This window comes from Agelaius phoeniceus, chromosome 14 (genome assembly GCF_051311805.1).
Source record: "Agelaius phoeniceus isolate bAgePho1 chromosome 14, bAgePho1.hap1, whole genome shotgun sequence".
NCBI lineage: Eukaryota > Metazoa > Chordata > Aves > Passeriformes > Icteridae > Agelaius > Agelaius phoeniceus.
Window position 1 is genome coordinate 16,091,874 of NC_135278.1, and position 27,874 is coordinate 16,119,747.

A 27,874-nucleotide genomic window follows, 5' to 3' on the forward strand; every position below is an offset into this window, starting at 1 on the left:
ATGGAGAGCCGGGGATGCAGAGCTGCAGCTGTCCTGGCTGGCTCCTGGCTCTCCTGCACGCTCCGAGCCCCCCGGGTGGGAGCCCTGGAGGACGCGGGGCTGGAGAACGTCAGCTGGGCTGCGGAGGAGGCGCCGGGCAACGACTCCTCGGAGCACGCCTTCTTCTCTCTGGATTATCAGCACGTCCAGGTGCCCTTCGAAATCACCCTCTGGATCATGCTGGCATCCTTGGCCAAAATAGGTGAGGCCTCCTGAGAGGGTGAGGAGGGATGGGGAATCTCTGTGGAGGTGGCGTGGCCTTTCTCCGTCTCGCTCTGGTTTGGAGCCTGAGGTAACGTCCCAAACCCTCAGAATTCACACACCGTGCTCCAGAGACACTGCACAGGTGGAAAACAAGTTGCGTTTTAGGGAAATGTGGTTTTCCATCTGGAGATGGTGATTTTCCATCTAGAAATTCACACCTGGGAGTGCTGTTGCTGTTAGGAGGAAAAATACCGGGTTTCCAGTAGGAGGAATTTGATTTAACTGCAGGACACACCAAGGTGTGTGTTCACCTTGATTTCCTTTCCAGCCATGCTCTGTGTAGGTGGTCCATCTTCATCTTAAAACGGAGGAGATTCCTTATTCTTCTAAAAGTGCCCTGTGTCTGGCCAAGGAATAATTCCATACGTGCCCAGGCTGTTACATAGCCTAAAATAAAATCTCTGTGCATTGATTGTCTGTGCAAGGTCACCAAAGAAAGATTTAAGTTATGCAAAGTATCTGATCTTTTTATGTTTTCCTCTGAAAAACTAGGCACGGGAAAGTGAAAATTATAGAAAAATATTTTTCTCCAGGAATTGTCGTAAATTCTGTTAAATTACTGCTAGAAAAGTTATCTTACAGCATTTTTTTCCTTGTATTTATTTTCCTCAGAATGGAGAAGTTTCTAAGATCGGGTCTGATTAGAATTTTTCAGATGGAAAGAGTCTTTTTGTCTGACTAATTTCATGCTACATAATGAGACCCTAATTCTAGTCACAAGCATGAAGGCATAATGATCAGAGATTTTTAAAAATTGTTATTCTTGTTCTAATTACATTTGTTTCAATGACTTTTTCTTTTAATAATTCACCTTGTACTTGTGGTGGTTTTTCTAATGTTGGGCATTGCACAAGACAGGCTTGATTGGACATTTTTTAGCTTTTTAGCTTTAAATGCTAATGGTTATATACTATTAAAAGTGGACCTGTTCATAGTTAGTGGCAAGGCTTTTTGTGATTTTTTTTTTTTTAATGTATAGAAACTGTATTGTGTTTAAAATTAGAAATTGCTATTTCTGCTTGTGCCAAAGAAGGGCTGCTGACTAGATTACATAATTAATAATTCCAAATACTGTTTTACTTATGAAGATTATTACTTTTTGTTTATTACCTCAATATATATCTCTAACCTTATGCTATGATGAACTGAGGTCTGAACAGGCAGTAATTTGAAAAAGTTTGGTATTTTCAGTAACTTTTAGATTTTCTAACCCATTTCTGAACAACTACCCCCTCACTGTGTGAATTTATTTTTTGCTACTCTGAGGTGTAACCTGCTGGCAGTGGGAGTGTGGGGACCTTGGTGAGGTATCACCAGTTTTATCCTTCCCTGCCCTGCAGGGTTCCATCTCTACAACAAGCTGCCCTCCGTCGTTCCCGAGAGCTGTTTGCTGATCTTTGTGGGGCTCATCATGGGGGGAATCATCTATGGATTAAATGATAGATCACCACCAGTGATGGACAGCGACATCTTTTTCCTCTACCTCCTGCCCCCCATCGTGCTGGACGCCGGCTACTTCATGCCCAGCCGCCCCTTTTTCGAGAACATCGGCACCATCCTGCTCTACGCGGTGGTGGGGACCATCTGGAACGTGTTTGGGATCGGCTTTTCCCTCTATGGGATCTGCCAGGTGAAATCCTTCCGGCTGCAGGACGTGTCCCTGCTGCACAACCTCCTCTTCGGCAGCCTCATCGCCGCCGTGGACCCCGTGGCTGTGCTGGCTGTCTTTGAGGAGATCCATGTCAATGAGAAGCTGCACATCCTGGTTTTTGGGGAATCACTCCTCAATGATGCCGTGACCGTGGTAAGGACCAGCCTGAGCTGGGGTGTTTAACCTGCAGAGCATGGTGCTGAGTGATGGGATGGAAGAGCTGCAGAAAAGGAGGCTCAGGGAGGACTTTATTTCCCTCTACAGCTCCTTGAGATGAGGTCATAGCCAGGTGGGGGTTAATCTTTTCTCCCAGGGAACAAGTGGCAGGATGAGAGGAAATGGTCTCAAGTGTCACAAGGAGAGGCTTAGATTGGCTGTCGGGGAAAATTTCTTTGTGGAAAAGGCAGTCAAGCATTGGCAGAGGCTGCTCAGGGAAATGGTGGAGTTACAACACCTGCAAGTGTTTAAAAACCATGTGGATGTGGCACTTGGGGACATGGTTTAGTGGTGAACATGGCAGTGCTGGGTTATTGGTTGGACTTGATGATTTGGGAGGGCTTTTTCAACCTCAGTGATTCTGTGATTTGTTGAGGGAAAAGTCATCAACAACCCCTTCTAGCAGAGGATCCTGGTCCAGTTCTCTGGCACTGAGGTCCTTGGCAGTATTCAGGTGAATTTAGAAGTTTTCAGGTTTCTCTTTGACTGTATGTCTGGGGACAGAAATATCTGTGAGGGCCACAGCAGTCCCCTGGTGGGAGCCAGAGCTCCTGGGCAGGAGGTGACGCTGCACTGGCAGAAATCCCAGTATTTGTATTTGGTGTCATGACCGTGTCTGGTGAACATCCAATTAACAGCTGTTTCCCTCTTTCCTTTCTCCCCCACAAGGTGCTCTACAAACTCTTTCGCTCTTTCTGTGAGATGCCAACCATCAAAAGCATGGATGTTTTTGCTGGAATAGGAAAATTCTTCGTGGTTGGGCTGGGAGGAGTTTTAGTGGGGCTGAGTTTTGGGTTCACTGCTGCCTTCACCACACGTTTCACCAAGGACATCCGTGTCATCGAGCCCCTCTTTGTGTTCCTGTACAGCTACCTGTCCTACCTCACTGCAGAGATGTTCCACCTCTCCGGCATCGTGGCGTAAGTGAGGCCCTGCAGCTCCTCTCTCCAGGAAAGCTTCCTGCCTATATTCACTGAAAAATACCCAAAAACATTTTAAAATTTGGAAATCTGTGTATAACGAAGAGCAGGGCCCTCTCCAAGCGTCACTCTGTTTCCCAAATTGCACAATGATGGCTGATGGTAGATTTATGTAGGTTATTGAGGAATGTTTGAGCTCCATGGTTTTTGTTTGGAAAGGCTGGATGTTCCAACAGTGAGAGGTCTGGTAGGTTTGGCAGAGCCAGAAGTAGTTTCTTAGCTTATTTTGTTATTTTCCACATGGCCCAGTCAAAACCAACATGGGAAGAGTTACAAGGAGAATTTAGTCAGCTCCTTGGAAAGGTTTGATCTTGGTCTGCAGCACTTCTGTTCTCACATCCCCTTCCCCATCTGCATGTCCTGCCTGGCAGCCCTTGGTGTGACAGCAGTGAGTGATGGGACAGGAACTGAAGCCTGAAATATTCCTGTTTTTTTGGGAGCAGAGGATTCTAATGGAAACCTCTGCTTTGGAGATTCTGAGTTGGCTCCAGAAGCTCAGACACAGCTCATGTCTGGCCTCAGGTGTCAACCAACACCTCTGTCTGCAGTAACATTGGGAATCTGTTGGCCAATTTCAGTCAAAGCTGTCAGAGATCATTCAGTTCATTTAATTTTCTTTTACCTGGGTAGATCTTTTAATAAAATGAATAATTTTGGGCCAGATCATTCAGATTTAATGGACTAATTAAGCTTTGTGCTTACCTTGTTGGACATCTCCCTGTCAGAGCAGATGCTGAGACAAAAATAGCCACAAAGACCCCGATGTTCACCAGAATCTCACCTTGGAAAGCAGAGAGAGAGGAAAAATAGAGGGATCCAGCCCTGTGTTTTATTGAGTGTGGTTCTCCTGCCCAAACTGAGTCAGCTGGTGCTGAGGATCACAACCATTTAATATTCCCCCAAAGACACCAAAATGCACCTACCCTGCATCAGTGGCTGTAGTGTAAACAACTGTGCAGCTGACGAGAAAGAAGATAAAAAGAAAATAAAAAATGAAGTGGGCTCCCAGCTCAGCACAGAAGTATCTGGGATATCTATTTTAAAACTAATGATGTTGCTTTGGATATAAACCATTCCTGTGTCTTGCAGATTTTGTTTCTTCGGCTGGTTAATAGGAGCAATATTTGAGTGTTACTGAAAACAATTCCAGCTCTGGGAATAGGTAGGAAAAGCCTATTTATAGGAGTGCAAGACAGAACAGTGAAATAAATATGCTGCATAATCATCATGGAGCAGAAAACATTCAATCCTAATGGTGTCTCCTTCTATCAATCACAATCTGCTGTACCCATTATGGAACCCATTTGCTGTTCTTTTGAATAATGCATTTTTTTCTAAAGCAAAACAATGGCAAAGGCAGCTGATTCCTGCACTGTGCCCTTCTAATTGCCAAATTATAAATGCCTGTCTTATAGATCTGGAGTTCAAACAATTAATTCTGTTGTGGCCAGGGAATACTGTATTATGAGAAGCGGCTTTTGGCAGTTTTTTTCTTTGAAAAATAATTTGATTGCCAAAAAAATCAATTCTACATACTCCAAAAAATATAAAAAAATCTGAATACAGCTCACTCTGTGAAACTGTTCTGCAAATGGGTTTTAGTTGGATTTTTTCCTTTCTTATTCTCTTTTCCCCTGCCCCTTGCCTTGGTGGCAATGTCCATCTTTAGCCAGGACAAGACAAATTTCTTCTTTTTCTGTGACTGTGCTGTGATCCCATGTCCATTCTCCAATAAGCATTCCCCAAAACCACAGCTCTGGAAGTCACTTGCCCATAAGTACTTGGATTTCTTAGTTTTTAACTGGAACTATATTCCCTACTTTTTATTGAGGCAGACACAGAAATGGAAGAATTTTTTTTTTTTCCCAGTCTGTGGTTGAGTCCCTGTTGCTCTTTCTGGCAAAGCAGACCAGACCTAAAAAGGATAAATCAAACCAGACCTGTATTAGAATATTTTTATGTACTGGTACATTTTCTTAGGAGATGAAAGATGTGAACTCAAACATTTGGTGAAAAAGGGACTTGAGTCTTAGTCTCCTGCTGCTGGAAAACAGAGGATGCCATTCCCAGCAAAAGCATTGTGACTTTCCCAATTCTGACCTTTCCTATTCTCTCCTTCTGCCACAGATCCTCTCCCTAAACCCCAGTTTTAAATTCAAACAGACCCAGATGTTTATGTCTTCAAAATAATGCAAAATGTTAGTGGAATTCTGGGGTTAAACAGGGTATTTTCAGTGCAAAGCAGTAATTGCCTGGCAGTTCTCTGAGCATCTTTTAGTTGATAGTTCTGGGTGAGCCACCACCTCTCTCAACACCTTTGTTTGGGTCACTTACCTGTCCTGGCCACACCCAGAGCCAGGGACAAGCCAAGGATCTGCTTCTCTGTTGGCTTTTCTGTGATCCAACATTGTGATGTTCCCTGTGGAGTTGGTTTTCAGTGCAATAAAAATATAGATGGCCTTACCAAGCAGCACTGGAAGTCAGATCTCGGAAATTAAAACCCTTTTTCTACTCCTGCTGCAATATTTAGAACAAAAATGTTTTGGTCCAGATTAAAATATAAAAAACGGAGCTTCAGCACTTTGAGCGCTCAATTGTTTTGACCTCCTAGGATTGCTGGCCTGAAAATACATTGATTTGAAAAGCTGATGAATTAGGCTAATGCCATGTTCCCTGGAACTTGAAGAACCAATTATCCATGAAAAATTGCCAGGCAATTGCAAGGTCAGAGTTCCCAAAGTTAAAGAACTGGAAATGGTGTGTGAGGATGGGAAGAGTTGGGTGTTAGTTGGAGGTGTTGCTTTGTGCTCTGATAAAATGCAACAGGTGATGAATTGTTCATCTGTTAAAATCCAGATTTGGACAGTTTGGGCAACCTATGAAGTATTTTATTGTCCTAGTGGTCCTGATATTCTTGGCCTGATGCAGGAAGTGAATCAGCCCTCAGTGAAATGTCTGCAAATGTCCAAGACTTGATGAAACTCCCTTTTTTCATAACTAATGTGTTGATTTTCTGTGTTAAAGTAGAAAACCATATTTTTCTTTTCATATTTCAAACACATTTATTTTCTTTTGTTTATTTTTTACTTCCTCAGCATCATTTCCTGTGCCATGGGTATGAAGCGTTACGTGGAGGCCAACATCTCCCTCAAATCCCACACCACAGTCAAGTACTTCATGAAGATGTGGAGCAGTGTGAGCGACACCCTCATCTTCATCTTCCTCGGAGTTTCCACCATTGGAGAAAACCACGAGTGGAACTGGCCCTACATTTGCTTCACGGTCATTTTCTGTCTTGTTTGGAGGGCACTCGGTAGGGGAAGTCGTAGATCTTGGTTTTTCATGTGTGTTATTGTTTATGGGAGTGAGGAATGAGATTCCATTGGATGAGAGGGTCCTCTGCCCCTCCGTCCTCCTTTCCTGCTCACTCTGCAGTGTGATTATTCCAGATGGGAATGCTCAGACTGGACTGGGACATCCCAGCCAATGCTTCCTGCTCCTCCATCTCACTCAATTTCAAATCTTGCATTTTGCTGCAGTTCCCTGCTCTGTGCACTCACTGGTGCTAGAAGCTCACTGGGTAGAAGCTCTCATGAGATCTATTTTATCCATGTCCCTTTTTTGCATGATCTTCCTTCACCCTCCTTCATTGCCACGATCTCCTCTTCCATTTCAGTGTTTTTTAGTCCCTTGGTATTCTTCCAGCAGGAGGGAATTTGTAGGTACATACCTTGGGGGGAGAGATCCATGAAAATCCTCTGAATTTAAGGGATTTAATTCCTAACAAGCTGGTGTACAGCAGCATCCTTCACTGGGAAGCTGGAGGAACATTCCAGTAGCTCTCATTCCAGATGAGATTTGGGACCTAAACTGTGAGGATGCTCCTGCTCCTACTCAAGAATTTCAGGTCGGGATTGAAAGTGGCAGAATTGGGGAATTGCTGAGGTTGGCAGGGGCCTGTGGAGATCATCTGCTCCAACCCCCTGCTCGGGCAGGGTCAGGCAAGAATGTTCCAGATGGCTTTTGGTCATCTCCATGGATGGAGGGTCTACAGCATCCCTGGAAAACCCATCAGGGTGTGTGACCAACCTCACAGCAATAAAGAGATCAGGGCTTGGTGATAACGAGGGGCAAGGCAGGAAAATACTCTCCTGATAACTCATCTCTGCAGTTTCTTTAGCCACAATTACAACGCAAACCCAACTCCTGGTTCTAGGATTCCCTGGGATCCCATTTTCATGCATTGAAAATGACCAGAAAAAATAGATGTTTCCATTCTCCACAGTTGCATCTTGTGCTGGTTCCATGCTGGGAGAGGCTGGACCTCCATTCCTCTTACAGTGTTGGGCACCTAATGAGTGCCTCAGTTATGGGTATTTTTATATCTTAACAATATTTGTGAAAATAACAGCACACATTTTTGGCAAAGAATTCAAGCGCTTAAAAATGTTCGACAGGATTTATGTTTACAAACCAGTAAGTCAAGCAATGAACTCGAATTTGACAGACACTTCAAGAAATTGTTTAAATAGGTTAGGCCATGATTAGCATGGCAGAGCAGAATGGGGTTTATTAGCTGTTAGGACATGCCAAAGTTTGTTTTAATAACTGTGCACCATACTTGGAAATGTGCTCATTAGTCAGTTTTTTGTACATTCATGTGTTTTATTTCCATTAAGTGATTTCTCTTAAATTATTTGCTCAGATGAAAGGAGTTCTCAGTGAATTTGATTTTTTATTTTTAGTTCAAAAATTCTTCATTGCAAGATATAAGAACGCAGCAATGCTACAAAAGTACCCCAAAAATCCTCCCTTAAGCACAGCCCTTCTGAGAGCAGCTTAAATTATGCAGCACATTATTAGGGAAGGGCTCAGGCTGCAGCCACCCTTTTCCAGTCAAAATCTCCCTGGAATTAAATAAGACCACACAAACCAGGGCTGGAGATTGTCTGGGTGGTCCTGAGCAGGGTGTCCCTATCCTGCAGCACCTTCCTGGGAAGTGTCAGGGAGCTGGGAGGGTGAGAACTGGGAAGGAAACTCCTGCCTTGGAGATGGTGGTTGAGATTAGACCTTGGCCTGCTCTGAGCCATCCAGCAGCTCTGGATTCATTAATAATTAATTAATAATTGGATTTCTTCGTGGAAAGGGTTGCCAAACATTGGAATGGGCTGCCCAAGGCGGTGATGGAGACAGCAACCTTGGAAGTGTTCCAAAAACCTGTGGGTGTGGCACTGGGGGGCATGGATTAGTGGTGGCCTTGGCAATGCTGGAGGAATGGTTGGACCTGACGATCTTGCAGGACTTTTCCAATCTTAATTCCAGGATTCTGGAGGTGCTTGAGGCACTGATCCAGAAAGGGGAGGTGCCCCCACATTTCCCTGCAGGAATTGGGGCTTTTTGGGTGGGCGGTGCTGGGATTGGTGTGCAAACTGTACCCCAGTCCTTCATAGAACACTCTCAGTGCTTGAAATGTTTGAGAAATGATTCTGCTGAAACCTGGGGAATTCCTTTGGTATGAGGAAGATCATCTAAAAAGGAAAGTAGAGCCCTTGCATGGCAGCACTGGGGCTCTGCTGATACCGAAGCCCTGGGGAGATTTCCTCCTGCTCTTTCCCAAGGTATCTGCAGGAGAAAATACATTCTGCTCAGAATGATTAATTGTACGTCATCTCTTGGAGCAAACTGGCCTTGAATTAGTTTAGGGAATGCTAATAATAATTTATGAGGAAGGATTAAATTAAGACAAAGGCCAGGATATCAGCTCAAGTAAATTTTGTTCCTTTAAATCATCGGCGCTGCCTGAGCTGTAGAGTAGGGGTGGATGGGATCTGAGGGAGGCTTTGTTTTATTTATTTTTTAAGTTGCAAAGAACCTTGACACCCAAGTGCTTCCTATCTGCTGGTCTGGGCACCAGTTCTGCAGAGCTCCAGAGATGGGGAAGGTGCCACAGGGTTCAGTTTACTGAGTTCCCTATTCCCAAACATCCCCAGCTTTTTGTTTTCTTCACACTCCTCCAATGTACAGTAAAAGTTCAGCTATTTTTAGCTGGAGGTGTGTGGGAAGATGTTTGATATGTACATAATAAATGCACTGTTTTTATTTCTTTTACAAACACCCTCTAGAAAAGCAACAGTGCTGTGGCTCCAGCTAATTCCTAACAAAAGTCAGTGACAGGAGGTGCCATCAGTTCTCAAAATGGCTGTTAATCTTTGGGAAATGGAATGTTTATCACATCCATTGGGATTAAAATCACAGCCTACTGATTTAAGGCCTGACTTTTTGTACCTTTCTGCATCTGCTTGTGCATTTGCAAATGGCTGTAAATCACAGCAATTGCTGTGTCACCTCACCTGGCCTTCAATTTGTGTAGTATAAACCTGAGGGAAAGAAATAACATTAACACAGGTGGACTATAGCTACTTATCCGAGCTACTGCTCGGAAACTTTGGCAAATAGGAGGGCAATTTGTGGTTAAGTTGTTGCTGTTAATTTGCCTCAAAAGCATTTGTAACCTCAGCAATTCAGTCATTTGTTATCACCAATTAGAATAAATCAATTAATATTTCAGGACTGTAGCCAGTCAATATTTGTAATCTCTCCAATTAGAAATATGTTGGGGATTAAGTTTTATCTGCACAAAGCAAATTTCAACCCGTTGGATCAGACTGGAAGAAGTTCTCCAGTGGCATATTGGGAATATACTCCCTTGTGCCCTGGCTTGTTCCTTGCAGTTGGTGTTCCCCAATTCCATGTTGTTTTACTGGAAAATGTGAGATCATGAGTTTTTTCTAATTGTTCTATTTAACTGATGTGCCTCAATCTACCTTCCTGCTTTCCAGGGGTTCTTGTGCTGACTTTCTTTGTGAACAGATTTCACGTGAACACCATCACCAGTAAGGACCAGTTCATCATTGCCTATGGGGGGCTCCGAGGGGCCATTTGCTTCTCTTTGGTTTTCCTGCTGCCTGACTTCCACAGGAAAAAACTCTTCATTGCAGCAACAACTGTTGTCATCCTCTTCACCGTGTTCGTGCAGGTAAAACCAGTGTTGGGCTCAGATTGGGGATTAGGCCCCCTCCAGGGTCTGGTGGAGAAGGTTCCTCTCCCTCTCGCTGGGGCTGTAAGTTCTGGTGCTCCAGCACTGAGTTTTAAGGAATTGTGGCGCTCCAGGGCTCAGAGGAGCAGCAGCGCTCAGCATTGCTGTGACATCTAGTGGTAAAACCATTCCTGCAGCTTTCTGTGGGATCAGGGTCTTGGATGTGTCCCTGCTCTTCTCTGACCAGCAGCAAGTCTCTAAGGGCTTCTCTAAAGTACAGCTCTTGGTTCATCTGCCAAACACAGCCACGTTTGAAGGAGGCTGTGGTGGAAAAGTTGGTGTTGTCTGGTGCTGGAGTGAGCAAGGCCAATGTCCACCTGCTGTTTGTCCCAAAAAGTTAAGAGTGGGTCTCCACAGGACTGAAGTAGGCGGGATGTGGATGTTTGGGAAAGATCTCATGTAGAAAAATTCCCTGCGAGCTCCTGGTCAAGGAGATGAGGTCCATGAGGAGCTGCTGCCCAGGAGCAGGGGAGTTTCTGGGCCTTTGGGAAATGGTGGCTTGTGGTGGCAGCTGCAGAGTGGCCCCGTGGCTGAGCATCACCCTCAGAGCAAACTCCTCCTGCTTCTCCTGACTGAACCCCTCAGGTGGGTGTCGAGCACTGGGACAATGTGGAGGGTTGGGGTTGATTTTGCTTCCCCACATCCACCCAAATCCTCATCCTGAGCTGGAGGATGGATCAGAGCTGGGAGCTGCAGGGCAGTGGGACTGGGAACAGCCTCAGCCTGAAAGGAGAGAGCAGGGCCCAGGCCCGGCGTGGGGGGGATGTGCTAAGGTGGAGCTTGACAAGTTTTAAGATGCAAATGTGGGTGAGAAATTGAAAAGCCCCGGTCCCCAGGCACGTCCGCTCGCGCAGCGCCGCTCCCGGGCCTCACACAAAGGTTGTTCCAAGGCAGCAGCTCCAGGCTTTGGGAAAAGGGCTTTTGTGTAACCTCAAAGCTCAGCTGCTGATGTCATCCCCGTGCAAAAGGGTGAGAGTTAAACAGGGTCCCTGTGTCACTGGGGAGACCCCCTGGCCCTCAGCCTTTCAGGGGCTCTGTGTCTGCAGAGGGGCAGTGCTGGGCTCCCTGCACTGCCAGGGCCACCACCACAACAGGGGCAGGGAAAAACAGGAAAATTACTTTAAACCAGAAAGATACTGCTGCAGCTCAGCACAAGAAGAGGTGGGTAAATATAACAGGCTCTTCAAAAACCTGGGTTTGCAAATCAAGTTTGTGGTGCTGCTGCTAGACACGTTGATGGATGCATTATTGGGGAGGAAATATTTTTACCATGCCAGTGTTTTTTGTGGTCACTCTGTGCGGAAAGGGCAAGAAGAATATTGGCTGTGAAACAACTTCAGTGCATAGTGGACATTTTTTGTTCTTTTTTTTAATGCAAAATGTTTTCTCTATATTCACAGTAGTCTTAATATAGACTTGTTGGGGAGTGTCTGTGTTAGGACAGAAACCAAGGCAGAGGTGATTTGAGCCCTTCTAGGCAGGTTTGGGCCATCTTGTCAGAGCTCAAACCCTCCACATTAATGATTCCCTTGGAAATCCTGCCCCTGCTGGCTGGAAACCCTTGTGCCACAGAGGAATGACCACCCTGTGAACAGCTGGGCTTGGCCACCCGTGGCTCTATCAGAGCATTCCACGAGCCAGAAAACTCCTCTCTTTCGGCCTTCCTAGCCCAGTTGCATAAGGCTCTTCCCACAACAAGCCTGGTTAATCATTTTGAGGAGGGTGACTGAGCCATTGTCAGTTCCTCAGTGCTTCCAAGCAGGCTGGCTATGTGCCAATGTAGACCAGGAAGTTCTCCAGGGAGCTCTCTGGGCTTGTCTGGAATGTCACAACCCCCTCCTCATTGTTCTGCCTCTTGGTGTGCTTTTAAAATCAAATACTTCTGGAAGTTCACTCTCTCAACTTACTGGCCCCTGACCTCTGCCATGAAATTCTGAGCAAATGTAATAATTGTGAAGGGGGGAGGTTGTTTGATGCCTGCACTGTCCCACTGGATTTCTGGAGGTGGAAGACGTTGTGTGAGCTGTGATGGAGCTGTCAGACACTCCCTGGGATGAGTTATCCCTGGTGGATGGAGGAGCAGCACAGGGGACCTGCAGGTGTGCTGGGAAATGATGTGTGGCCTATAATGACACATGGGATTCCCATAACAGTCCCAAATGCTGCTTTAAAATGGAAACAACTGCAGCTGATTATCCAGGAAGGCAAGAGGCCAAATTGCACAGTCTCTGCCTAATTTTTGTAATATCTGTTATTCTGGAATTTGTGAGTTCTGTGTTATTGACTGAATAGCGACACATTTTTTATTGCTATTAGCTATTAAAATGACACATTAATTGTTTCTGCAATTAAAAATGTGTTCAACTCTTCTCCGTGCCAGCATTTGTGACATTCAGAAGTCATAAACATCAACTACTCCATCATTTTTGCTGTAAACATGTCCTAGAAAAGTCATTTCATGCAGCAGCCGGACTAAGAAACACACCACAGCAGCATTTTAGTTCTCTCACGAGGCTTAAAGGATATTAAAACTTTTCCTTGACCCTTCCCACCAGGTGGATGCTTTGATTAGGAAACTCAGCCACTGGCTGGCCATCAGAGGTTGCTGGAGTAATGGTGTGTGACATCCAGTGCTTAAGGAGTGAGCAGACAATTGCTGGTGGAGGCTCCGTGCTGAGAAATCTCAGGGATTATCCCCATTTCAGGCATTTGAACTTGGATTGTTTCGAGCCCCTTTCCATCTGGGAGGCCACGAGCAACAGCAAACCACAGGCTTGACCTTGGAATGATTGGCTGGGTTTTGTGGTCTCAGAGAGGCCGGAGGTGGAGAGTGGAAGTTTCTTCCCCCCATCCTGAAGCCTCTCTGTGAGTTCCTCTCCACTGACAGGTTCCTACCAGGAGCAAACAAAGTGTTTGGGGTACACCTGGGAGAACAATTTCTAGTCCTGTTGAAGCTTGGCAGGTTCTATCCTGCCAGGAAAGCAGGGCAGGTGAGGGAGGCTGCTCAGACACCAGAACGGGGTTGCTGTGGTTCAGCCCCACGCTGCTGGCTTCTGTTCCAGTGCAGGAAAATTGGGTGTGAGGAAAGGCTGATTTCTGTGTCTGTGGTCACTCTGCAGGGAATGACCATCCGCCCCCTCGTTGACCTGTTGGCTGTCAAGAGGAAAAGGGAGAGTGCTCCCACTGTGGGAGAGCAGATCCACATCAGGGTAAGTGGAGCATCCATAAACACCTGGCCAGAGCCTTCTGGTATCTCCTGCAATGTGTGTGTCTCCAGGGACCCTGCAGATCTGCAGTTTTACCCAAATTTGTGAAATCTGCAGTTATACCAGCCCCTTTCCCTGTTGTAAGTCCTGTTCAGGTTCCTAACCTATTCTTGCATTGGAAGAGCAACCAACAATCAGGCTGATTGATGTAACATCATGTAGTGCACAAACATGAGAGAAAAAGATGATTTCTTGCCCAAAACTTTACGTTCTGACCTCACTCAAATTTCTCTGGTCTCTGGAACAAGAAAAAGAAAATGAGGCTTGATTGCTTTTAGGATTAGGAATTTCCATGTTGCTTTTAGGATTAGGAATTTCCAGTCCCATCACCACCATTGGTTTGGATATTTTTGCAAAAAAATGAGGAAAGGGAGGATAAGGTTGGTGCTGTTTTGGAGGGAACCTCTGAAGTGCACCATCCCGGGAATTATTTGAGGCCAGGTTGGGTGGGGATTGGAGCTATCTGGGATAGTGGGAGGTGTTCCTGCCCATGGCAGGGGCTGGAATGAGATGAGATGTAAGGTCCCATCCAACCCAGACCATTCTGTGATTCTACATCCATAACTCAAAGGTGGGATTTCATTCCCCTTGTTCTCACCACCCAAATGTTGGTATTTGTAGTCATAGAGGACTTCAAGGAGAGGCTCAGCTGCTCTCCCACTCAGCTGAGCCTTTACACTTGCATCTGCATCCAATGGAAAATTAATATATTTCTGAATCTAATTGCTCAATTCCAGCCACGTTTCTGTGGGTATGGCTCCTTCAGGAATATTATTGTCATTGTTTCTTTAGCAATACAGCCATTGGGGCTGAGGACATTTGTAAAACCTGTTTGGCATCCTCACAATGGGGTTGGACTGCTGGGCTTTCTCTGAGTTTAACACAGACTTTTCAAGTCATGAACAGAGAAGACTTTGTTCTTTTATTAGGGTGTGAATGGTAAATCATCTCAGAAGTGTGTTTATTAGGAGGTGTGAGCTGAAAATGGTCATGCACCAATTAAGTTGAGAAGGTAAAAATGCATCGTTGGAAATCAGGGTTGCAGAAGCCAGAAGTAGCTTTCTTCCTCAAATTTATTTTGCCATCTGGATAGTTGGGATATTCTTGCTTGTAGGAGTGATGATCAGAGTGTCTGAGTGTAACTCCAAAGACTCAGAATAGTTTGGGTTGGACCTTAAAACTCATCTCATTCCACCCCTTGCCATGGGCAGGGACACCTTCCCTTATCCCAGGTTGCTCCAAGCCCTGTCCCACCTGGGCTGGGACATTCCCAGGGATGGGACATTCCCAGGGATGGGACTCTTCCCTCCAGTGTTGTGTTTGTGGAGCTCACAGCTGCCAACAGCCATGTGAGGGCACTAAACCCACACCAGGCTGCAGGGCTGAGCCAGCTGCTCTGAAACTTTTCTGTCTCTGACCCCCCAAAAAGATAGTTTTTTTAAAAATTTAGAGCTGTAGAAAGTTCCAGGGTCATTGGTACCTGAGTGTGGAGGGCAGCAGAGCAGAAGCCTCTCCCAGTTTAGAGATGCCATTAGGAGGGAAGGCAGTTTGGGAAATTACAGGCATTTAACTTTGAGGTGGAAAACACAACCAGGCTGGGATTTTTTATATAATTTTAAACAATAACAATGTATTCATATAAAGTATGATGTGATGATTTTATTTAGTGGGAAGTGTCTGGGGAAGGCAGTATTTATTTTTTGAGATTAACATTTATGTGTTACCTACATTTATATCCTGAAGATACCGATTCCCTGAGACAAATTGTCCTCAAAACCCCAAAATGAGCCTTCCTGCTGGTGAAGGCCCAGAGGGCAGGACATGGGAGCCATCAGCCCTCCTGCACCCATCACAGAGAACAGATTCATGGCCCTCAGCATTTATCCTCTGCTTGCCCACACCTGGAAGCAAACCACTCATTGTACTCCAGCACCAGTGGATGAGCGGATGGAGAATGGTCCCAGTGCCTTCTCTCCTTGTTTCCCAGCTCCATATCCTCAGCTGGAAGCATCCCATCCCCTGTTGTGTGTGTGGCTTTTGCTGTTTGCTGCCCGCGTTCATCGCGTATGCAACCGGCGTAGAGTGAAATCCTCTCTCCTCTTTAGTTCCTGGATCATTTGCTGGCTGGCATTGAAGATATATCTGGACACTGGGGACAGTATTACTGGAAAGACAAGTAAGGATTTGCCAAAATACAACTGTGTACATGTGTAGGAAAAAAAAGGAGGTCGGTTTTTATTCCCAAAGTTTCTGCTGTGGGCAGCTGGGCCTTGCTCATCCTCGTGGCACGAGGGGACAGAGGGGCAGCTTTTCCATGTCCAAGGGGACACCAGGTTTTCAGGGCACTTCCCTGCTTGCAGACACCTCTTTTGCATCACCCTGAAAAGATCCTTTCTCCTCTCCTGTCGTGTTTGTCCCTTCTTGCCCAAAGAAATCTGCTGGAAGCGCCATGGCCCACTGTGCCAGGCTGTGCACAGTTAACATGAAAGAGCTGAGTTTGCAGCACTGCTTGGTGTGGACTGAAATTACAGAGCATCTCTACAGATTTCTGCAGCAAAGCGTTTGATTTTCATTAAATTCTGGGAGTTTGTACGTTTTAAAATTTAAATAAAAAGGCATCAGAATTTACAAAAAGAAAAATACAAATTCCATAAAATTTACTAAAAGGACTATCTACCAGGTTTAATTCCTTGGTGGTCCAGGCACCAGATGCAGCTGGTAGAGATTTTTTAGGAATGCCCATGCTTGGAAGTGCCACTAGAGGGTATGGGAGACACTGCTGCTGAGGAGCATCCTGGCTCCTTGTGAGCAGATCTTAGAGAGATTGATGATCTCAGAGGTCATTTCCAACCTAAATTATTCAACAGTTTGAGCAGAAAAGAAGAGGACATGGCTCTAGAGGGAATCTGGAAGTATTGACATCTGTGACTACTGCAGATGTAGCACTTCTAGAAGAGTTCACCATATATCTGTCACTTTTGGAGAGTTTTTATTGTAATTAGTGAAGTTTTAATATTTTGACTCATGTACTGTAATGCAGAAATAATTAGGGACTGACCTCTTGGACCATTGATTTCTGAAGGAGGAGTTAATGGGATATAATGGAATTTAATGGAACATGGGGCATTCATGTGCTGTGACCCTGCTGCCTTGCTCAGGTCTGTTGGTGCTGGGGAGTCAGGGGAGAGGCTAAACCCGTCTCATTTTGTTCTCCGACAGGCTGGAATATTTCAACAGCAAATACCTGCAGAAGATCCTGCTCAGGGAGTACGACCAGCCCAAGTCCAGCATCGTGCTGCTCTACGAGAAGCTGGAGCGCAAACACGCCATGGAGCTGGCCCAGGCTGGGCAGCTGGGCCACGGCCTGGCCCACCCCTCCTTCCTGTGAGCAAACACCGCCTCAAACTCAGCAGCTGGGGGCTAAAAATGATGGGGTGGGTGAGCATCACCCGGCACTGGTGGTGGCACATGGAGGGGCACCTGTATCCCCACGAGTTACAGGGAAATGGTGCTCTGAGGGAGAGGCTCCTGCCCAGTTTTGGATGGGTTTGCACTGTTAAATGTTCTGAATGGCCTCTTCAGACCTCACAGATGGTTCTGCTCTGCCACAGCTCCCTGTGGCTCTTTTATCCACCAGGGAGCATATGGACAGCCCAGCTCTGATGCAAGTGCCAAATTCCTGCTTTGCCGTGAGCTCCATCTGCAGAGATGAGCTGTTGGTCACGTTGGCTGTGGTGGGATCCCAAAGGGGCACTGAGATTTGGGGATACACTTCCAAAATAAGGTGTTCTGCTTTCCTTTGCAGCAGCAGTGACAGGACTGTGATAACAGACCAAAAACTGGAGGACACTCCAAATCCTGATGTCCTGGACAACATGCAGGAAATATTGGCGAGGAACCTGTACCGGATCAGGAGGACGGTACAACTTCTCCCTCCATCCATATTTTAAGTGTCCAATGACACAAATTTCCTCGGTTTTCCGAACAGCCTGAGCAGATGTTATGAATATTTCCATAATTACCCAGGATGTCTCTTTGTGAGGAGAGAATAGTTGGCTGTGTGGAGCCAGATCCAGTTTCCAAGTCAGTGGCACATTTCTGTTTGCTGCCTGACAGCTTTTGAAAGGTTCACCCAGTCAGCCTATAATTTCATGGAATATTTTCGGCATCGGTACCCGGCAGGGATAGGAGAAAGGAGGAGCACGTGGAACTTCAGGCACTGGGTTAGCACATCCAGCAGCAGCTCTAGGGCAGAGCAGGGATGGGGTAATCCTCATGGTACATTTTTCCCCATGGAAGAGTGGGAATTAATCTGCAGAGCTTTTAAATCCACCCAGCAGTTTTGCCCTTGAACTGGTGCCAGTGGTTAAAGGGCATAAACCCCACTTGCTGTTTACAGAGTCATGGATCATGTCTAGGGTTTCACACAGCACCTGGAATTGCTGTTCCTAGGGAGACTTAGCCTTAAAATCACCTAAGCCTTTGTTTTATGGATCACACACAAAATACAGAGTCCTCAGGGGTGGGGCTGGTGTGGGCAGCTCAGCACAGAGGGATCAGCCTGTCCTGAACCCCCTCCTGTCCCTTTGCTGAGCTGAGGGAAACAGTGGGATAAGGCTGGGAAGAAACCTATGGACATGGTGGAGGGATGAAGATGAAGGCACAGCTCCAGTTTGAGTTTAGTCCTGCATTAATCCAGCCTAACCCCTCGTAGAGACAGCATTATCCCAGCTCCCACTGGTGTAGTGGGAGATTTCAGCTTGGCTGGGTGGTGGCTTTTGAAGGAGGATTTATGATTCCCAATGATTTATATGGGACAGTGGAGTTAATACAAAACATGGGGAGCTGAAACTGTGAAGGCACCTCGGGCTGAGTCACTGTGGATACCCGGATACCAGGTGTAACTCAGTCTTGTCATTCAGGGATTTCTTGGGTGATTTCACATAAAAAAGAGCAGAGTTTGGAGCCCCATCTCCCTTTGTGGCTCTTTCCATCCCCACCTCTCCCAAACCAGTGTGTGTATGGCTGGGCGGGCTGGCTGCAGGGGCAGGAGGCTCTTGCAGGAGGGCAGCGATGTCCCGTGTCCAGCAGCTCCTGTGTCCCCTGCAGGGCCCGGCGTACAACAGGCACACCCTGCCCGGGGACAGCGAGATCCTGATCCTGCGGCACAAGAGCCTGCTGCTGGAGCTGGGCGGGAGCGACACCTGCAGCTCCAGGAAGGAGGTGAGAGGGAGCCCAGGCTGCTTTCCCCGCAGCCTGCTCAGTGCTGATGCTGTTTCCCTCGAAGGACAAATCTTGTTATTTTAACTTTAAAAAGGCTCTCAATCCCAAATCGCATTCCAGTGAATAGGAAAAATACCAAGGGAAAAACTCCCCAGCCCAGCTCCTGGCAAAGCAAGGAGCCATCCTGAGCACAGCCCTGTTCAGTGCTTTGTGACTTCCATCCGTGCTGGGAAAGTTCTTCACTGAGCAAATGTCACTGACTGGGCTTCACTCTGTACATCCTGAAGTCTGGTTTTCCCATGTTTTCTTTTCTGGGAGATTTCATCAAAGACAGGAATTTGTCTCCCCCATTGTCAGTGGTCCAGAGTGTAAATATTTGAAACTGCTCAATGTTCCCCCCCCCACCACCCCCAACTCTTTTGAAAGGACAGAAGCATTTTTGTGATCTGTCTTATGCATTCTGGGGGTGAGTTCTTTGTTTTTAAACACATCTACAGATCTGGGCAGGCTTGAAAGAAGTAAAATAGAACAAAGTTTTGCTTACCAGATTCCTGTGAGAAACGAAAATTTTTCCAATTTACTGCTTGCATAGCTCTGTGTTGGTTTATGTTCTGAATCAGAGGAGAAACAGGGTTAATACAATGTCTGTGCCTGGTGAAGACTTTTGCTCTTTGGAGACTGGTGAGAGAAGCTGGGCCAACATTTAGCTATGGTAAAAAAACGTTTCCAGGAATGATGCATGAGGAGTAGGCTTGGTTTTTTTCAGTTCCTCCCATCCTCTGTAACTCTTTAGAGGAAAAGCATTTAACCCTTATCATCTTTTGTTCACAAATGCCCAGGTCAGCAGCAGTGCAGAACCACAGAACATCCAGAATTGGAAGGGATCCATGAGAATCACTGAGCCAGCTCCTGGCCCTGCACAGGACAGCCCCAAGAAATCCTACCCTGTGCCTGAAAGTGTTGTCCAAACACTCTTTGAGCTCTGGCAGGGTTGGTGCTTGCAGTAATTGCTGAGCCATCCCTAAATTTCACGCACTTCTCTGAATTTTAGGTTTTGATGGCTTGAGCGGGAGCACTGTCCAAGTGTGAGCGTGATCTCTAATCTGAGCAGCCAAGCTCCATCACTGATGAGAACAAAATGACCTTTTAAAAAGAAGCAAATTACACTTCCCTATTTAGACAGTAATTTTCCATGACAGCACAAGAACTCAGGAGTGCTGTGGACTTTTTTCCACTCCAGTTTCCTTGTGGAAGTGCCAGTCATGGAGGAGCCCACCGAGAGTGGCAGCACCGCACCAAACGCTGCTGGTGCTCAGCCCTTCCTCCCCAGAAAGGTGTTCTGGCTCTTGCAAACAACTTAAAAGATTTAATTTGATCATTTACATGCTGATTGGTACTTACAATTCAGAATAGATAGGCAAGAACATGGCATGTTCCTGTAGAACATTTGGTATAATTAAACTTCAAAAGAGCAACATCAAACTCCGGCTGATTTTGAGCACAACGTTCCCTCCTTTAAGGATATTTGATTGTTAACCCTTGGGCTCCTGCTTTCCCCTTCTCTGCTGCATTTGGTGGGAAATGCAGGAGCTTTGGGAAAGCTGTTCCTCCTGTTCCTTTGAGTGCTTGCAGCTGGGCTTTGGGGGAACAGAATAGTTTTTGGGGAATTGCAAAAGCAGTAGGATTCACTCTGTGTCTGTGCTGACTGGTGGATGATGGAAAATGCCCTCTGAGGGTGGGAAATGCCATGTGGATTATGGAAAATGCCAATTTGATGCTGAGTATTGACTGTTGTGTCATTGGGGAGCCACTTGTTTGGTGCTGCTCACACTCCTTCACTGCAGCCACCTTGGCTTGTGCCAGGCCAAGAGAAGCAGATGTAAATCCCAGAATAGTTTGGGTTGGGAGAAACCTTAAAGATCATCCAGTTCCAGCCCCCTGCCATGGGCAGAGACACCTTCTGCTAGATCAGGATGTCCTGTCCGACCTGGGAGATGATAGTAAATACTGGGAGCTGATCCCAATGACTGTAAGGGTGGTTCTGACCCAAGAACCATCCCTCAGTGCCCAAAAGGACAAGCCAGGCCTGTTTTGTGTCACCAGCAGCTTTCCTGCTCATTTTTAAGAATAAGTGCCTCATTTACTGTGAAATGAAATAAAATGATGCCCCAAAGTGATGGGATAATGCTCTAATAGAGCCCTGAAATATTACCACCATATTAATTTTATATATATAAAATTATATAATATTAAGGAGGGTGGGTGAATGCTGTTACTTCGTGCTGTAGGAGGACAGATTGCAGAATTTGTCAGTAGAAAGAAAGAACACTGTGCTAAAAAGTAGATTTTAGCCTATTATAAGCAGCTCAATACTTACCAGTTTTTGGGAAAAAAGCAGCTACTCATGTTTCTTCTATGCCAAATTGAAAAGGAAATGGTATTTTCCTGATTAAAAAAACTATTAATGTAAAATGTCGATAGTGTTAGAGATTTTTCTGATTGTCAGATATTCCATCTTTTGTAGTCCCACAGGGAAGGGTTTGGCCTTCCAGGTTTTGAGTCAGCAAGAAAAACTTGGATGCTGCTGCTCCGCAGGTTTTTCTATTCTACATCTCACCACGAGATGGAAGCATTACAACTGTGTTTGCAACCCCAGCTGGCAATCCAGGGACGGGGAATAAACTTCCAGCAAAGGGCCACTGGAACCCCTGTGGTGCTGGTGAAACTCCTGCAATTCCACTGCCAGTCCTGGAAAAAAGCTTTGGTGATACATTGAGCGTTAGGAGCTGAGGGAATAATTTAAAAATCCCTTTGCTTCAGTAGAAACCCTGTTTTTTCTGTTTGGTGAGTGTCTGTTTTTCTTTTTTAGTGAAGCTGCTGAGAGCTTTGCTGTTAAATATGAAGCTCTTGTAGCTCAGTTAAATATTTTATTTATCATATTTTATTAGGGGCTGGTTGGTTTTTCCCCCCCCAAACAAAATCAGGGATGTGTGGGGGAACATCCTTGTGCGGGTTGGTGTCTTCTCCAGGCTGGGCAGGAGCCAAGTTCACCTTGGCTGCTGGGCAATCCCTCTCCTTCCAGAGGAGAAGGCGGTGCCCTCCTGTCCAGGATGGACACAGCTCTGTGCCCAACACCGGCTCCAGCCAGGAGGGGTTGGGATGGACAGGGACGATCTCTGAAGTCCCTTCCACCCCAGACTGTTCTGTGGCTCTGGGTCGCCTCTCCTGGGCGGCTTTAGGTGCCTTAGGGGTCTCCTGAAATTCAGGGGCTTTTGGAGCATGGAGAGGGGGCTCTTGGAGCCTCCTCCAAGGAGAGTTTGGAGAGCAAACAGGGAGAAGCAGCAAGAAAAGAACAATCTTCCTTCCTCCAGAGCAGGTTAAATGGTTTACACCAGGCAGAAGGACCTTGGCAGGAGAACGAGGTGACTTCAGCTCTGAACCACAGCCCAGAGGATTAACTCCAAGACTATCTATTTCCAGCAGAGAGTTCGCCTTCCTCTGCCTAAGGACAAAATTCCTGCCGAAGGCTGCTGCTTCCTGGAGCCGTGCATCATTGCTGGCTTCCAGCACCGGCTGCTTTTGGAGCTGGCCTTATTTTAGGCAGAGATCCAGCCCAGCCTGAGCTGGCAGGGCAGGTTCTGAGACCCAGGACAGCTTTTATTTACCACGGAGCACCCAGAAAATCCTTGCACCTGTAGCCAGGCAACTTGGTCCTCTTTTCTCCTGCCAAAACAGGAGTGCACTCCCCCAGAAGGAGCTTATTTGGAGCTGCCTGTGAGCCATGTGCGTAAATGACAGAGTGCCTTTGGTAATTATGTCAGAGCCCTTTCATGGAGCATGCTCTGAGAACCGTTCAATGCCCCTGGGAATGGCTTTCCAGGAGCCGGGAAGGCATTGTTATTAAAATGGTCAATAAAAGGGAGAACAAGGGATGGAGGGCAGCGGTCCTCGTTAGGGGAGGGAGGAGAACGAACCGAAACAAAACAGAAAACCAGGCTGGGAGGTGTCCAGAGTTATTTTGGCAGTCTGGGTTTCTGGACCGAGGTGCCAAATCACAGCTGCGTGAGAGACTTATTCCCAGTTTGCAGAGGCGCCGAACAATCCAGGCGGCATTGTGCTACCTGATTTTTATTTTTTTTCATTCCGATTTTTTTGTCCTGGAGGGTGGAGATTAGCACTGGAGTGAAAGGACAGGGAGCTCGTTAGTGCCAGCTCGTTACCTGCCTCCTTGGCCTGCAGCCAGCGTGGGGAACAGCCAAGGTGAGAAACATCCATATCCTGGGGACAGCTTTGCCTTCTGCACTCCCTGCCCCATTCTCACAGCTCCAGGGCTGCTCCTTCCCATCCTCTGCTGAACCATTCCTGGGGAGCTCACACCTCCTCCAGAACTCAAAAGATAATTGCTGTATTGTGCCATTTTAATTGTTTAAGCCTCTGACACTGGCTCAGTTTTATTTCTAAATTCTTGACATTCCATAAAGAGCTTGCAGTGTTGTTCAGAGAAGCTGTGAATGCCCCATCCCTGGAAGGGTTTTAGGCCAGTTTGGATGGAGCAACTTGGTCCAGTGAGAGGTGTCCCCACCCGCAGCAGAGGGATTGGAATGGGATGATCTTTAAGGTCCCTTCCAGTCCAGGCCAGTCCATGATTCTATGTTGTAGCAAATCACAATCTGCAAATACTTCCTGCCATCTCTTCAGCCTATTTTTAGCAATCCTTTTTTTTTGTTGTTGTTGTTGTTGTTTATTTTTACATGGCAAAAGCGAACCGAAAGGGAGTGGAATCCTTAGGGATTGCAGGTTTATGAGGCAGGAATGTTGTGAGCAGGTTTCACCAGGCACTGAAGCCCTTCTCTCCCTCAGTCACAGAAGGAGGACTCGTGCTCGGCGCAGGACGAGCCCAGCCCGCAGCCCAAGCTCTGCCGCTCCCTCACGGGTAAGTTGGGGAGCTGGGGGTCATTCCCTGCCCTCCCCTGCCCTCCCTCATCCCCATGGAATGGCCCAGCAGGTGACAGAGGGGTTGTGGGACAGAGTGGGGCTCCTTAAATGAGCCTCATGGGGGAGCAAGAAGAGCTGAAAGAGCCCTGGTGTCACCTCTCAGCCCAACCAAAGGTTGGAGTGAATGGTTTGGGCTCTTTCAAAACCATCTAATCCAACCCCTCTGCCACAAACAGGGACCTCTCCAACTATGTCAGGTTGCCTCATCCAACTTGGGATGTAGCTGTTTTAATCCACAGTTTACCAGGAGTACTTCAGTAATGTTCTTCCTGAAGAAAACCGTGACTGTAAGCAGAGAAAAGTGATAAAAACCATTATTTCTGGGTAAAATTTTTTTCCACCCCAAAGAAAACATGAGCACCATGGCCCCTGACATACAGTGGTGTCAGAACAGAAGGAGATAGTAACCCTTCTGTCATGGTTGCATGTTCATTCCTGTCAAACAATCCCATAATATGACAACAGGACATTCCAGGTGCTCCAGCAGGACACCTGCGTTTTCCAGAGGTTTAGGAAGTCACCAATGTGAATTTTTGCTCTGCAAAGCTGCAGATGTGGACTGACAAAAGAATGATGATACTGATCCAAATACTTTATGTATTTTGAAGTGTAAACCTGGGTTTAAAGCTCTTTTTTTGGCTTTTCCTTCCATGAAAACACTGATTTTTGTCTCCTGTTTTATAAATGGGAAGTGGAATGGAACAGCTCATCCCCAAAGAGCACGTGGCCACCTTGGTGTTCCTTTGTTCCTGCTGAACCACAAAGAAAGATGTCTCTTGGGGTGTTTCTTGTGATGTTTCCCGTGGTGTTTCTTGTGCTGTTTCTCTTCCCACAGTGGGGAATACGGAGAAGGTCCGGGAGGTGAAGGAGAGCCGGTCCAAGTCCGTGTGCGCCATCCCACCGCCCCAGCCCAGCGGCACGGGGCTGAAGGAGCTGACTCTGGAGATGTACAAACACAAGGGATGCTCTGGCTCCCCATGAGGGCTCTGACTCCTTCAGGGAGGGCTGCTGGATGTGTAGATAATGTAAACAAGATGCACTTTGGAAAGGACAGTGTGGACAGGGTGGAGTATCCAGAGTGGTTTGCATGGAAAGTCATTCTTATTGCCCAGTGTTGGGTTTTCTGTGGGAACTGAGGGAAAAGATGTCCAGCAATGCCAGGAAATGGCTGAGGGGACATTTTTAAGGAATTTCTAGGAAAAATTAGCCTGTTCAGTCTGGGAAAATTGCTGAAACTGCCTACAACTGCAAGGAAGGATATTTTAATAAGGTGAGATATGGGATCTTCTCATTAGTTTTCAGGGGTAGGCTAAACAGCAGGGAGCATTTGGATTATAGGTTGGGAAAAACTTGATAATCTCAAAGGAGGTTTTATTAGGGGATGGAGGAAAGAGCAGAAACAGCAACAGATTTCTTCTTCTCCTCAGGAATTGATGGGTCTTGAGTATAAACATTAATCTCATGAAGCCCAAAGTTAAATGACATAGTTCAGTAAGGGGCTGTGTCTTACCTGAGGGATTGTCCCACATCCAGCCACAATTCTGCTAATGAAAAATTATTGCAGCTGAATTAAAAGGGAGACATATATTCTTTCTAGTTTTTGAAAATTTATGTAAGGAATGATTCACCTCAAAGTTAAAATGAGGGGGCTCCAAACCCAGTGGTGATAGCAGGAGATGACGGTGACAGCCCTTAAATAAATAGGAAAGGTTTCTGATGTGGTTGGTTGGTCGCATTAATCCTGCACAGATATTTTGGGATGATCTGTGCTGCCATAGCTGGGAGCTGTGGGTTTAGAGGGGTTTGAAAGGGCCAGGAGGGTGACCCAAACCCCAGGTGGCTTTTCCCAGGAAATGTGTGAGCCCTTTGCACAGCAGATGCAGGAAAACTCTGGGAATAGGACCTGAGGAAGACAGGTAGCCCCAGCTTTGGGTAATTTTCTTTGAAACTCCAGGTAAGTTCAAGCCTTTGAATCCTTGTCCTTACTGAACCTGACAGGGCAAGTTTTAGTTTCGTGTTGACATTTTTCTCTCTCTTCTCCTTCCTCTCATCCAAGAGTGTTTAATCTGAACGAGTGGCTCTTTTTGAAACAGCATTAAAAGAAACTGTAAGAATTCAGACTCCCCCCCATGATAGTTTTGGGCTCGCAGAACCAAACTCCTGTGGGCAGAAATACTCCCTTAGGAGACCCCTGGTACATTGGGGCTTTCCTTTTAAATTAAAGGCCCAAATTTGTGTGAATTTGCTTTGCAACGATCCAAGATCTCATTTTCTTCTGAAGATACCCCTTGATGGTGTCCTGGCATAAGCTGAGGTGGTTCATGTTGACTTGAAGGTCACTCCATCACTGGAAATGCAAAGGAAAATTTGAGCTTTTACCAATAGATGTGTGTTTTACAGGTGTATATACATATATGTACATATGCATGGATTTTAATATAGGCTCATTGTCATCTTCCATTCATTACAATTTTGGATTTTTTCCTAGTTTAATCCATGTGCATGGGAGCCATGTGGGTTTGGCTGTACTTGGTTTAGAAAACAGCCCATCTTTGAGTTTGTTGTAATATATAATACAATCTAAGACATTTATGAATATGCTGCAGTGTTCTACATTTCTATTCCAATTAAACTCGCTGTGTTGTGGGATCATCTCTGAGTTATTCTCTCCTTGCATCTTCAACGTGCTGCTGGTGACATCATCAGGAGCTGGGGACACTCAGGGGCGTCTCTGGGTGTCATTCCAGGCTGATCCTCTAGGATCAGGGAAGATCCAAGAGATCCTCCTGGACCAGCAGCTCCTTCAACCCTTGGCCAGTGATCCCAAGATCACGAGTGAGGAAAGCAATTGTAACAAGGAAATAAAATTGGTGTTGTTGTTCACTGGGGAAAGCCATTGCATATAAGGGAGAGAGAAAAAAATACTGAACCTGAAGGTCCTCAGCTCTCTGGGGTTGGAATGTCCCTGTTCACCTGCAGTTTTATGTCCTCAGTGTTATAAATTTCTCCTTAAATTCTGCACAGTAAATAGTCATAGGAGGATTTACTAAGGTGAGTAATTTTTATTCTATAGTGGGAGAGCAAAAAGGAAATTAAATCAATTTGCTTGTCTAGGAGTTTGTAATCAAGGGTAGAAACTGTGATTGACTAATTCTTGCTTGGGTTTTGTTTGGGTTTTTTTTGGCTCTTTTATTTTGGTTTTATGCTTTTGCATCTGACCAGTGTTATTTTTGCCTGAAATACCTGCGTGTCTGTACCATCTTTGTCTTGCATCCATCCTTGTCATCTTTGCACAGCATGCATCATTTTTCTGGGCATCAGGCACTTAAATAAGGAACTTTCTTCAGCTGAGACTCCCATCAGTTCTTTGCAATACCATTTTGGGTTATCAAGGGCCTTACTTAATGGTGGCTCTTTTGGCAGGGGTAGATTTCTTTGCAATACTGCTGTAGGCAACAGAAGTGGTTGGAAGAATGCCAGAAAATTGAATGGAAATTTTATCTGATGTGGAAAAAGAAGGTAAAAAAAAAATTACTTGGATTTTTTTTTTTAAATGGTACATTTTCATCTCAATTCAGCACGAGGGACATTTCCATGCCAGCATCTCCCAGCTCCTGGCACTTCCAGAGGTTGCTGGCTCTGGGTGTGCAGTGGCTGCAGAGGCTGCTCCAGCCCAGCCCCACATTCCCATGCTCAGGCATGGGATCCTTTGTGGATCCCAGCCCATCATTCCCTTCCAGCCCCACATTCCCATGCTCAGGCATGGGATCCTTCGTGGATCCCAGCCCATCATTCCCTTCCAGCCCCACATTCCCATGCTCAGGCATGGGATCCTTCGTGGATCCCAGCCCATCATTCCCTTCCAGCCCCACTGGGAGTGCTGGGTCCTTCAATACCTCTCTGCTGCATGAGCAATTTGCTTGATCTGCAGAGAAGACAATATTCCCAGCAGGACATTTTTTCCCAGTGAGTCACTCTGCCCTAAATTTAACCTTCTGGATACTGCAGATTTTTTCTTAAAATTTCTTTACAAAATATAATAGCCTGGCTAAAGCTTTCATGAAGTATTTTCCAGTCACTCAGTGGCCAAGCCCTCTGACTAGTTTGTATTTCAGCCCAGAATACCTTTGATAATCTTTGCCAG

At 46.1% G+C, this 27,874-nt stretch overlaps 1 protein-coding gene across 1 annotated transcript; it reads left to right on the top strand.

Annotated features, from left to right (window-relative positions):
- LOC129125857 (sodium/hydrogen exchanger 2-like) lies at positions 1–27,150 on the top strand. Its single transcript, XM_054641522.2, has 12 exons — positions 1–241; positions 1,644–2,107; positions 2,840–3,090; positions 6,246–6,463; positions 9,990–10,186; positions 13,366–13,455; positions 15,618–15,688; positions 16,732–16,896; positions 17,318–17,432; positions 18,622–18,735; positions 23,596–23,668; positions 24,566–27,150. Exons 1-12 carry the CDS (start codon positions 1–3, stop codon positions 24,709–24,711), a joined length of 2,145 nt encoding a protein of 714 aa, XP_054497497.2. The 3' UTR covers positions 24,712–27,150.
- The last annotated feature ends 724 nt before the right edge of the window (positions 27,151–27,874 follow it).

Coding starts and splice junctions, on each gene's coding strand:
- LOC129125857 (XM_054641522.2), top strand. CDS start 1: ATGGAGAGCCGGGGATGCAGAGCTGCAGCTGTCCTGGCTGGCTCCTGG. Junction 242..1,643: donor GGCATCCTTGGCCAAAATAG/GTGAGGCCTCCT, acceptor CCTGCCCTGCAG/GGTTCCATCTCTACAACAAG. Junction 13,456..15,617: donor GAGAGCAGATCCACATCAGG/GTAAGTGGAGCA, acceptor TCTCCTCTTTAG/TTCCTGGATCATTTGCTGGC.